Source organism: Bombina bombina, unplaced genomic scaffold (assembly GCF_027579735.1).
Source record: "Bombina bombina isolate aBomBom1 unplaced genomic scaffold, aBomBom1.pri scaffold_1808, whole genome shotgun sequence".
NCBI lineage: Eukaryota > Metazoa > Chordata > Amphibia > Anura > Bombinatoridae > Bombina > Bombina bombina.
In genome coordinates this window covers 1-13381 of record NW_026512862.1, presented here as the reverse complement: position 1 = coordinate 13381, position 13381 = coordinate 1, and the positions used below count along the sequence as shown (strand labels likewise).

The 13381-nt window shown below is 38.2% G+C and overlaps 1 protein-coding gene across 1 annotated transcript in view; it reads right to left on the bottom strand.

Moving 5' to 3' along the window:
- The window catches only part of LOC128644557 (aldo-keto reductase family 1 member C23-like protein), a 35976-nt gene extending 25500 nt beyond the window's left edge, over window positions 1–10476 (bottom strand). The window contains exons 1-3 of the mRNA XM_053697131.1: window positions 10390–10476; window positions 8705–8872; window positions 7684–7800 (exon numbers count right to left, since the gene is read on the bottom strand). Coding sequence (XP_053553106.1) covers window positions 7684–7800; window positions 8705–8872; window positions 10390–10476 — 372 coding nt within the window. The remainder of the gene's footprint in view (window positions 1–7683; window positions 7801–8704; window positions 8873–10389) is intronic.
- Window positions 10477–13381: the final 2905 nt, after the last annotated feature.

Sequence of the window (13381 nt, the reverse complement as noted above, 5' to 3'; positions counted from 1 at the left end):
TCCCCCATTGATTCCTATGGGGAAATAGTGCACAAGCTGTTCCGGTAACAAGGAGGTGTATTTTGCTAACGGGTGTGTCTGGTTTTCGGTGCTAGTGGCATAGCAACTTCTGGAGGGGTAAGACCTCAGCAGAGCTGAGGGTTTTAGGTGCTTTTTTTATTTTGCATCATATAAATAAACTTAATTTGGAACTAATACCCAATTATGATTTATTACATTTATTTATTCATTTGAAAAATGCTTATTGTGTTTGAAGGCTAAGATAATTCCTCCTGTACAGTTTTGTTCAAAAATTTAAAGATAAGATGTCTCTCCCTGAGTCAACTGTCTCTCAGGATAGTGTTATCCTAGCAACGCCTCAGCTTTCCCCTCAAGCTTCCCAAGCTTCACATACAGTGCCCTGCGGCTCCTCTTAACCTTCTGGGGGTGTTTGTTTACCTGGGGATTTTGCTGTGCAGATTACTTTTGCTGTTTCTGCAGCTTTATCAGCTTTTCCAAAGGTTTCTGGTAAGCGTAAGAGGGAATCTAAACAAATTGATATTAGTAAGGCTGTTTCTGCTAAGGCTGGGTTAGCCAGTTTGTCTCAATTATCTGATGAGGATGATTCTTCAGTGGCTTCTGAGGGGGAATTGTTAGATTCTGATACTGTAGTGACCAATTCTGCAGATTCAGAGGAGATTAATTTCAGATTTAAGTTAGAACACCTTCGAGTTCTTTTGAATAAGGTTCTTGATACTTTGGAAGAATACGATGCATCTGTTAGCTTAATAGGGTATATGATGTACCCTCATCTGTGGAAGTATTTCCAGTTCCAGACCGTATGGCAGATATTATAACTCAGGAATGTGATAAACCAGGGATTTCTTTTTTCCCCGTCCCCTGTTTTTAAAGAGATGTTTCCTGTTGCTAACGCTAGTCGTGATTCGTGGAGCACGGTGCCCAAGCTAAAGGAAGATATGTCTACTCTAGCTAAGAGAACTACTATTCTTATTGTAGATAGTTGTTTTTTCAAGGATCCCATGGATAAAAAGCTTGAGGCTTTTTTGAAGAAGATGTACATTCATCAGTGATTACAATGGCAACCTGTTGCTACTATTGCTACAGTTGCGGGGCAGCATCTTATTGGTGCGATGATTTATCTAATCTTATCCTAGAAGACTTCTATAGGGGAGGTCCAAGACAGGATCAAGGCTCTCAAGCTAGCCAATACCCTTATTTGTGATGCCAACATGCAAGTTCTTAGGTTGGGTGCTAAGATTTCTGGTTTGACTGTTTTAGCTCGCAGAGCTCTCTGGTTAAAATCTTGGTCTGCAGATGTTACACCCAAGTCCAAGCTTTTATCTCTGCCTTATAAGGGTAAAACCTTGTTTGGACCAGGTCTGGCAGAAATTATTTCTGACATTACAGGTGGAAAGGGTTTGTTCCTACCTCAGGATAAAAAGAATAGACCTAAGGGTCGCCAAAATTCTAATTTTTGTTCCTTTCGTAACTTTAAGGTACAGAAGTCTTCCTTTTTCTCTTCCAAATAGGATAAATCCAAGTCTTCTTGGAGGTCCAGTCAGCCTTGGAATAGGGGGAAGCAAGCTAAGAAGCATTCTGTTGATTCTAAATTAACATGAAGGGGTCAACCCCGATCCTGTAGTGGATCAAGTGGGGGGCATGCTTTCTTTTTTTCAGAAGGCTTTGATACGTGATGTTCCAGATCCTCAAGGTTATCCGTAAACCAGATAAAGATAGAGGTCTTCTTAGACTGCGTAAAGGACCTATCATCCATGGTAGTGATTGTTCCAGTTCTTCTAGATGAACAGGGTCTAGGATTCTATTCAAATCTTTTTGTAGTTCCCAAGAAGGAGGGCACTTTTCGTCCCATTCTGAACCTAAAGTGTCTCAATCAATTCCCCAGGATTCCATCTTTCAAGTTGTAGACAATCCGTTATATTCTTCCTTTGGTCCAAAAGGGTCAGTTCATGATGACCATAGATCTGAAGGACGAGTATCTTCATGGTCCTATTCACAGGGATCATTTCAAGTATCTAAGGTTTGCCTTCCAGGACAAACATTTCCAGTTTGTTGTCCTTTCTTTTGGCCTTGCTACAGCTCCCAGATTTTTTACAAACGTTCTGGGGGCTCTTCTGGCAGTAGTGAGGTCCCAGGGTATAGCTGTGGCGCCTTATCTAAACGACATGCTAGTTCAAGCGCAATCTTTTCATCTAGCAAGATCTCATACTGAGATGTTGTTGTCTATTCTACAGGTGGAAATTAAATCTGGGAAAGAGTTCCCTTATTCCAGATACAAGGGTGTGTTTCTTAGAAACAATCATAGATTCCCTGTCCATGAAGATTTTTCTGACGGATGTCAGAAAATCCAAACATCATGTTTCTTGTCTGTCTCTCCAGTCTGCTATCCGTCCATCTGTGACTCAATGCATGCAGGTGATTGGACTGATGGTTGCCTCCATGGAAATCATTCCTTTTGCTTGTTCCATCTGAGACCTCTGCAGCTATGCATGCTCAGTCAATAGAATGGGGACCACTTAGCTCTCTCGCAGAAGATACATTTGGATTCCCCAACAACAGTCTTTCTCTCATAATGGGTTTCACAGGACCATCTGTCTCAGGACACATGATTCCTGAGGCCTTCCTGGGTGATTGTGACCACGGACGCCAGCCTGTTAGGCTGGGGAGCAGTTTGGTGTTTCTTAAAGGCACAGGGTCTGTGGACTCCAGAGGAGTCGTCTCTTCCAATAAACATCTTGGAGTTGAGGGCAATTTTCTATGCTTTAATAGCTTGGCCTCAACTAGCTTTGGTCCTATTTATCAGATTTCAGTCGGACAACATCACCTCGGTGGCCTACATCATTTACCAGGAAGGAACACGGAGTTCCTTGGCAATGAAGGAGGTTTCTCCAGTGGGAGGAGTCTCACGAATGCCATCTCTCTGCCATCCACATACCAGGGGTGAACAACTGGAAGGCGGATTTTCTAAGCAGGCAGACTTCTCATCCCGGAGAGTGGGTTCTCCACCCAGAGGTTTTCACAATGATAACTCTCAGGTGGGGGTTTCAGAGTTGGATCTGATGGCGTCTCATCAAAACGCCAGGGTTCCAAAGTACAGTTCAATTTCAAGAGATCCTCAAGCCGTTCTGGTAGATGCTCTACCAGTTCCTTGAAGCTTTAGTCTTGAAGCTTCCATGAGTAATTGCTCGCATCAAACAGGAGAGAGCTTCTGTGATTCTAATAGCTCCTGCATGGCCTCGCAGGATCTGGTGATGATGTAATCTCTTCCGCCATGGAGGTTACATTTCAAGAAGGAACTTCTACTTCAGGGTACCTTTCTTCATCCAAATCTGGTTTCTCTGAAGCTGACTTGGAGATTGAACGTCTAAGTTTGGCTAGATGTGGCTTCTCTGAGAAAGTCATAGATACTATGCTTCAGGCTCGTAAACTGGTTACTCGCAGAAATTACCATAGGGTATGGTGTAAATACCTTCATTGGTGGGATTCAAAAGGTTTTTCTTGAAACAAAGTAAGGGTTCTTTAAATTTTGGTTTTTCTTCAGGAGGGCCTGGAGATGGGGTTGTCAGTACTTTGAAGGGTCAGATTTCTGCTCTGTCTATTCTTCTGCATAAATGTCTGGCAGTTCTGCCAGATGTTCAGTCTTTTGTTCAGGCCTTGGTCAGAATCAGGCCTGTGTTTAAATATTAATAAATATTAATATAAATATTATTCTTAGAGTTTTGCTGCAGGCTCTGTTTGAGCCGATGCATTCTGTTAATATTAAATTACTATCTTGGAAGGTTTTGTTTCTTCTTGCTATTTCTTCTGCTTGTAGAGTTTCCAAACTTTCAGCTCTGCAGTGTGATTCCCCTTACCTTATTTTTCTTGCTGATAAGGTGGTCTTACGTACTAAGCTGGGGTTTCTCCCTAAGGTAGTGTCGGATCGCAATATTAATCAGGAAATTGTTGTTCCTTCTTTTTGTCCTAACACTTCTTCCCAAAAGGAACGTCTTTTGCATAACTTGAATGTTGTGCGAGCTCTTAAATTTTACCTTCAAGCAACTAAAGATTTTTGGCAGACTTCTGCCCTGATTATTGTTTTCTCTGGTAAGCGTAGGGGTCAGAAGGTCCCTTCCACCACTCTTTCTCTCTGGTTTAGAAGTATTATTCATTTAGCTTATGAGACAGCTGGACAGCAGCCTCCTGAGAGAATTACGGCTCATTCCACTAGATCTGTTTCCTCTTCATGGGCTTTCAAAAAGGATCTTCTGTGGAGCAAATCTGTAAGGCAGCCACTTGGTCCTCAATACATACTTTTCACAAATTTTACAAATTTGATACTTTTGCCTCAGCTGAGGCTTCTTTTCAGAGCAGGGTTCTTCAAGTGGTGGTGCCTTCAGTTTAGGTCCACCTGTCTTGTTCTCCCTCCCTATTCATTCTGTGTCCTCTACTTGGGTATTGGTTCCCACTAGAAATTAGAATGTTTCATGGACTCTCCATGCCATAGGAAAGAAAACAAAATGTATGCTTACCTGATAAATTTATTTATTTCCAGGCATGGAGACTCCACGGCCCACCCTTATTCAAATTAAGACGGCATTATTTTTGTCTAGTCTTCAGGCACCCCTTGTGTTATTTTCTTTTTCCGTTTCCCTTCGGCTGAATAACTGGGGGTTATGGGTAAGGGAAGTGATATTTAACAGCTCTGCTAGAGTGCTCTTTGCTTCCTCCTGCTGGCCAGAAGTAAATATCCCACTAGTAATTAGAATGTTTTGTGGACAATACATGCCGTAAATAAATACATTTATCAGGTAAGCATACATTTTGTGTTTTATTATTTTTTTAGCCTTCATTCTTCAATCAATATCAAATGGCACTAGTAAGTGAATATGCTAATAAATTAGGTATTTTTTGTTAATTTGTTAAATAGTAAAAATTAAAAGTAAATGAAAACTCTGAAAAATAAATAGAATTGTTAATAAGATTATTTGTATGAAAACAAATGCACATTGACTTGCATGGTGTATGGATTGCTATCAATGATGTTGCCACACCGTAACACTATAACACTGACATTTTTGTGCTAGATTTGTAATCTGCTCTAAGAGTTTTCCAATCCTAAGGACTGGAATAACACACTACAGATTTCACAAATCTAACCCTACTACATATATCTACCTAAATGGAGTCAGCAGAGATTATCAGATACAAAACTGTAAGCAATGGAATGTTTGCTATCAAGATCACAAGTTCTAAATGGCTCCTCCAAATAAGGCAACTGGTGATTGGAGTTTGGTTATTTAATAGCAATTTCGGCAAACAAGGTGTTAAAGGATTCCTTTTTTCTCACATTCATTAAGTAATTATTGAAAAGAGGTAGTTGCGGCTGCACAGCTCACGGAGCTCACTACCAAAATCCGTCCGGTGTATATGACGTCACCCGCTGTAGCGGATGCATGTATCTCCATTGTAGATCCTCAATCTAGGTAAGGTGCAAGGCTCAAGTGTGTGGGAACCAACCGCACAGATAAGTGCAAAAGAAATGAGAGAGCCGCACTAAGTTCAAATTTCCAAATCTGCAAATTTATTGCATAATAACAAAAAAAACAGACATAGCAATAAAAGGTGTCTGATGAAGCGCCACTAGAGGGCGGGAAACGTGTCAGACATCTTTTATTGCTATGTCTGTTTTTTTTGTTATTATGCAATAAATTTGCAGATTTGGAAATTTGAACTTAGTGCGGCTCTCTCATTTCTTTTGCATTAAGTAATTATTAATTTATTCATTAATTTATTTTAAAAAACAGCATATAAAAATTGTAATTGCAAGTTGTTTACTGTCCCTTTAACTGGATATAAATATGTATATACCTCATTAGTATAATGCAGCACATCCTAAATATATCATCTGCTCTTTACACTCTGTGTGTCATCTGAACTCTGTAAGGCCCACCTCAGTTACCAATTATAAAACCATTATAATTACAAATGTCGATTTGCATTTAATATCTCAAACCCAATTAGATAAAAAGGAAAAAATCCTATGTTCTAAGTACACAAGATTTTCTGAAATATTTTTTTTTTTTGGGGTGGTCAATGTCCAGTATCAAGCTCAGAATGGACTTTGTAAATGGAATGCCCTCTGATCAGCACTGGAGATCAATGTAGCCTGTATCTTGGTAGGTCTTTGTATATATACACACACACACACACACACATACACACACACACACACATACACACACACACACACACATACACACATACACACACACACACACACACATACACACACACACATACACACACACACACATACACACATACACACATACACACACACACACACACACATACACACACACACACACACACACACATTTGTGCAGTGGCTTCTCTTTCTCAGCCACACTCAGCTGAACACGTTTGCTTGGTCTGCAAGAGAACCTGGGCAGTAGGCTGTTATTTCATTGTGGAGGACTTGCCATACACAGTGCTAGGAGTGCAAGGAGAGCTGAATTTACAGTGCTAGGAGTGCAAGGAGAGCTGAATTTGCAGCCCGCAAGCATATATTTATATTGCATTTAGCCAGTCTCTGAAATATTTTTTTTTTTGGGGTGGTCAATGTCCAGTATCAAGCTCAGAATGGACTTTGTAAATGGAATGCCCTCTGATCAGCACTGGAGATCAATGTAGCCTGTATCTTGGTAGGTCTTTGTATATATACACACACACACACACACACACACATACACACACACACACACATACACAAAACACACACACACACATACACACACACATACACACACACACACACACATACACACACACACATACACACATACACACACACACATACACACACACCACATACACACACATACACACACACACACACATACACACACATACACACATACACACACACACACACACACACACACATTTGTGCAGTGGCTTCTCTTTCTCAGCCACACTCAGCTGAACACGTTTGCTTGGTCTGCAAGAGAACCTGGGCAGTAGGCTGTTATTTCATTGTGCAAGACTTGCCATACACAGTGCTAGGAGTGCAAGGAGAGCTGAATTTACAGTGCTAGGAGTGCAAGGAGAGCTGAATTTGCAGCCCGCAAGCATATATTTATATTGCATTTAGCCAGTCTGAGTTAAGTCCCTGCAGGTGAGTTATGTAGGTGATGTTTTAATAATTTTATTAATTTATGCCCAGTTTTGGCAGTAAGGGATGCATTGCCTAGCTCTAAAACCCACTGTGGTTAATCATTCAAATATACCCCAGGGGCAATATTTTTTAAGGAAGGGAGAAATAATTGTGATGCAAATATAGAAATACATTTAAAAATAAAATTGTCTTTAAAGGGATGGTCTACAAGAAGGTATTACAGTATTGCTTATTTCTTCAATACATTCTCTGTGTTGGAGGCAATACATTTGTATTCATAAAGCAACTTGTATATTTCTTGTATCATTTTAAGTGCCCATTTATTATATATTAGGTTTATTCAGAGGGCAGATTAGGTACTTAGTTTTTTTTTATTTGAGGTTTTCTTTACACATAATAATCTAGTTACTTCTAGTCATGTTTAATGGATGGCTCTGGTAGTTCTTCATACGTTTCTTTTTCAAGAGAAAGAACCTTTTTGATAACTACTTTGTGTTTGCAGATACCTTAAGTTCCATAGGCATATGGATTAAGAAGAGGTCCATGTAATCTAGTTGAACATCCTGCAGGGATTTCTCCAGCGCTGGTCGGACAAGCTGAGGAATGTGGAAGGTATTCCAAAGCTAAACAAATAAGTGTAAAGTGTTATAGAGTGTATAGTATCAGTAGAGGTATCCAAAGATACAACTCAGTGAAACATTTGTCCCTTTGTTTGAAATGAATAAAATGTCAATCACTTTTAACAATAGGTGCCTGGTGATTACTATGAAATGATAAGCAAATGTATATTTGTTTTAACTTGTATAGATGAGCACCAAACAGCCCCTATATAGACAACATATACCACCCATAATGCCCCTCATACAAATTAAAGGGTTCTCTTGCAAAATATGACCCAGGTGGTTCATTTAGAAATAGCAATCACCTGTCCAATTAGTCACTTTATGGTAAACAGGGCTCAAAAACAGACCCAAACACATCTATGAGGATAGTCCTATCAATTAGAGCTGTTCAGGTGACTTTTAATCACTTGATCATAAGCATATAAGATATAATCAACTACAAAAGGGATGTAATTAGGTTTCAAAAATTATCTTTTGCTACAGCCCAAGATCAAGCTCTGAATGTGGTTATTCCCTGACACTAAAAAGTTACATTGTCCGTAATTACAAATACTGAAATCAGTTGCATAGCAAGTAATTCATGTGCAGCTGACAGTGATATACCATTCTATTCCACATTGTGAGAAAGTTTATACAGCACTGAGCTACACACAAGGTAACTTATAACTTGTGATCAGTGACAGAATGGCTCTACACTTAAATATATTCTAGAGTGACATCATTTGATCTTGTCCCAGTAAAACCATAAGAACACACAGGGAAGTAACAGACAATACATTTGGCTTCAACCTCTAGTAGTGCACACAACATTCTCCAAGTATGATATGACTTAAGGGCATAGCTCAAAACATTTTGTTCCAGTATATATTTATTGTGAAACACTTTTATAACTGTAGGTAGTTACCTTTCCAGTGTAAAACAAATCCCCTCTGTTGACTGTCCCATCTTCAATCTTTGCCTTTATGGCACATCCAACTTCTGGTTCATTGCCATAGAAGTAAGCACAATCAATATGTCGGTAACCAACTTCAATGGCCAACTTTGTAGCTTCCTCTGACAGGTTTTTTGGAAACTAACAATAAAGAGTACTTAAGTAATAGAAAGACATCAGTTATATCCAGCATCCAAACATTGTGCAAATGAGGTGCAGCATAGAAAAGCAACAAGATTTACAGACAGAAGACAGAAATACAACTCAGACATTATTTCAGTTGCACAGTAGTGTCTTAAGTTGAAATACTTATAAGAGGGCTCAAAAAATCCTGGGTAACATGACATTTAGAAAAATGTACCCTAGCACCTGGTACTAGTATTCCCTTCTGGCCCTGGTATTATGGTTGGGGGGAGATGAAGGATTACAGCTGCACATATTCACTTGCACTGACACAGCCACACATCACTTCCAACCATCGGCCATATTTGTCTATTTTATTTGTTCTTAGCAATCAAGGGGTGATATCAGTGATTTAGGTTTGGTACACTACACCAATATAATCAATTTATTTCCCTGTCTGTTACATGTAATCAAGAGTATTAAAGGGACAGTGTACTGGGATTATATTTATCCTTTAATGCAGTGTTTCCCAACTCCAGTCATCAGGACCCTTAACAGATAAAGAGGATTTTGTTTTAACATTAAATAATAAGCTAATGAGGTTTGCTCTCCCTGCAAACACAGTCAATTTCATTAGGTTGTGGTTTCAATTAGCAAAAACAGATAGTTTATATACAAAAATAAACCTAAATATGCAGTTTACCATACATTTTATACTCTGTAGCTGGTACAACAGGTCATTGGAAACACGTTAAGGGGAAAACAATTGTACAGTACACTACCCCTTTAATCACTGATGCATGTTACTTGTAAGCAAGAGGTTAAATTACTTTTTGTTGTATTGATAATACTGAAGGATTGAAATCACTGCCAAATGTAGAGCTAACCCTAGTATTAAGATTCAAGAGTTAATGACTAAATTTAGAAATTAAACCAGGGTTTGAGATAGGGAGAGAGCTAATATTAGATTTAAAGGGACATTAAACAAAAAATGAATGTGCTTCATTTTCATTGTATCCTTTGAAAGTGCAGCAATACACTACTGTGAGCTAGCTGAACATATCAGGTGAGCCAATGGCAAGAGGCATATATGTGCAGCCACTAGCTAGCTCACAGCAGTGCATTGCTGAAACATGTAAAACTAGACACAGGTGCATTTCAGTCCACCCTGGCCTTGAAAGGGTTAAACAATTGTGTATTTTCCAATTATAACTCTATAGCACCACTTTCTAAAACACCTATTACGTCTATGTTATTCAAAAAAAAAAAAATTGAAATTGCATAAATTATGTTTACAAAGAACTATGAATCAATTTTCTGAAGCTTCAATTTAGGGCAAAATGTAAACTGAATATTCCCACTTAAACAATTACAATATATTTTGAATCTGATTTATTTTGTTGTTTATTTGGATCAGTTTCTGTATTTAATGGAGCGGACAAGCTAATCTATATATTTTTCATTAAATTGTCTGGTTTGTTATTTAACATGGTATTAGCTGTAAATTTATAGACTATTAGAAATAACACACTAACCTTATCTGGAGCATAGGTGCCAAAACCAATCACTGGGATTTTATTCCCATCATTCAGTACAATATAGGAACTTTCACTGAGGTCCATACCTTGGCTTTAAGGTTCTACAAAGGTTTGGAGACTCATTCTGAGGGAGATGAATTAATGGCACACAGCTCCACCTTTCTCATTAATATTTAGTGCAGATTATTTAAAACATAATAAATAAATAGAACCTCAGAACAGCCTGTTCTGAAAAAAAAGTAACTTTGTGTTTATTTCAAAATGTGATGTATTGGCTTATATCAAAGGGACTGGTCAGTTATTTGAACTCTCCCACATGTACAGTATGTAAAGATTCAAAGCCAGGGTGAAAACTGATAAAACATGATTATCTATCTCATGTGAAGTAAAGATGACAAATTAATTGCTTACCAATCTAAAATAAATATCTAATTTTTTGCTCATAGATTCACAAACACATTTATAAAAAAATAATAATTCTATATTGGACACATGAATTTAAATGAATGCCAAAATAAACAAAATATATAAAATTGCATTGTTTTATATTATGTATATTCATTTTTTTCATTTTTTTTAAAGCCTTTCTTTGAAATACTTTTTAACAGACTCATTCATGTAAGTCTTTTTAGTTTTTTTATATTTGAAGTTTGAGAAGCTGAATATATTAGATTAACAAATGCATTCATAAAAAAATAATTTCTAAATTCGATATTTGGAAATGAATTGCTGAATAAAAAAACTTTAAAATTTGTATATTTTTATATTATTATTCTATTATTGTTCTCATTTTTTTTGCTCTGTATGTTACGAAAAGCTGTTGACTCGGCTTATTAGCTGCAGTTATAGGATAAATTAGACATTGTGGCCTCTAGTTATGAAGCTCCGTACGTACCTGCCTTCGCCGGCCCCAATACGCTTGCCTAAGCTCGCCTCACATTGCTGCCGCAGACCTGAATTTGCTCGCCAAAGTTATCAATAAATCTGTCAAAAAGCCGCGCACCAAGTACGGGGCGATGAGCAGCGGACTGTGATAGTTATCAATCATCAATCTTGCTGCTCTTCGTTTTTTTTACAGCTTTATTGATACCCCTGTCACTAAGCACTCACACTATACTATACTGTTCTACCCCCTATACCGGCGCCCCCGGAGCCCCCCACAACGAAATAAAGTTATTAACCCCTAAACCGCCGTTCCTAGACCCGCCACAACTACAATAAATATATTAACCCCTAAACTGCCGCTCCCGGACCCCACTGCAACTATAATAAATATGTGAACACCTAAACCGCCGCTCCTGGACCCTGCCGCCACCTACATAATAACTGCTAACCCCTATCCTGCCCCCCTATACCGCCGCACCTATAATAAATTTATTAACCCCTATCCTGCCCCCCCCAACACCGCAGTCACTATAATAAAATTATTAACGCCTAAACATAAGTCTAACACTAACCCTAACACCCCCCTAACTTAAATATTAATTAAATAAATCTAAAAAATATTACTCTTATTAACTAACGCCTAGATTTAGAGCTCTGCGTTAGCCGTCAAAACCAGCATTAAGGGGTCCTAACGCTGGTTTTTACTGCCCGCTGGTATTTAGAGTCAGTCAGAAAAGGGTCTAACGCTCACTTTCCAGCCGCGACTTTTCAATACCGCAATACGCCAATTGCGTATCCTATCTTTTCAATGGGATCTTCCTAACGCTGGTATTTAGAGTCTTGGCTGAAGTGAGCCTAACGACAAAACTCCAGCCGCAGAAAAAAGTCAGGAGTTAAGAGCTAACACCGGTTTATAAAGCTCTTAACTACTGTGCTCTAAAGTACACTAACACCCATAAACTACCTATGTACCCCTAAACCGAGGTCCCCCCACATCGCCGCCACTCTAATAAAAATTTTTAACCCCTAATCTGCCGACCGGACACCGCCGCCACCTACATTATCCCTATGAACCCCTAATCTGCTGCCCCTAACACCGCCAACACCTACATAATATTTATTAACCCCTAATCTGCCCCCCCTCAATGTCGTCGCTACCTACCTACACTTATTAACCCCTAATCTGCCGACCGGACCTCGCCGCTACTATAATAAATGTATTAACCCCTAAACCGCCTCACTCCCGCCTCGCAAACCCTATAATAAATAGTATTAACCCCTAATCTGCCCTCCCTAACATCGCCGACACCTAACTTCAAGTATTAACCCCTAATCTGCCGACCGGACCTCACCGCTACTATAATAAATGTATTAACCCCTAAAGCTAAGTCTAACCCTAACACCCCCTAAGTTAAATATAATTTAAATCTAACAAAATAAATTATTTCTTATTAAATAAATTAATCCTATTTAAAACTAAATACTTACCTGTAAAATAAACCCTAATATAGCTACAATATAACGATTAATTATATTGTAGCTATTTTAGGATTTATATTTATTTTACAGGCAACTTTGTATTTATTTTAACTAGGTACAATAGCTATTAAATAGTTAATAACTATTTAATAGCTACCTAGTTAAAATAATTACAAAATTACCTGTAAAATAAATCCTAACCTAAGTTACAATTAAACCTAACACTAAACTATCAATAAATTAATTAAATAAACTACCTACAATTACCTACAATTAAATCAACTAAACTAAATTACAAAAAAAAAAAAAACACTAAATTACAAAAAAAAAAAAGATTCCAAGAATTTTAAACTAATTACACTTACTCTAAGCCCCTAAAAAAATAACAAAGCCCCCCAAAATAAAAAAATGCCCTACCCTATTCTAAAATAAAAAGTTAACAGCTCTATTACCTTACCAGCCCTTAAAAGGGCTTTTTGCGGGGCATGCCCCAAAGAAATCAGCTCTTTTGCCTGTACAAAAAAACCATACAATACCCCCCCAACATTACAACCCACCACCCACATACCCCTAATCTAACCCACCCAAACCCCCTTAAAAAACCTAACACTAAAAAAAAAAAAAC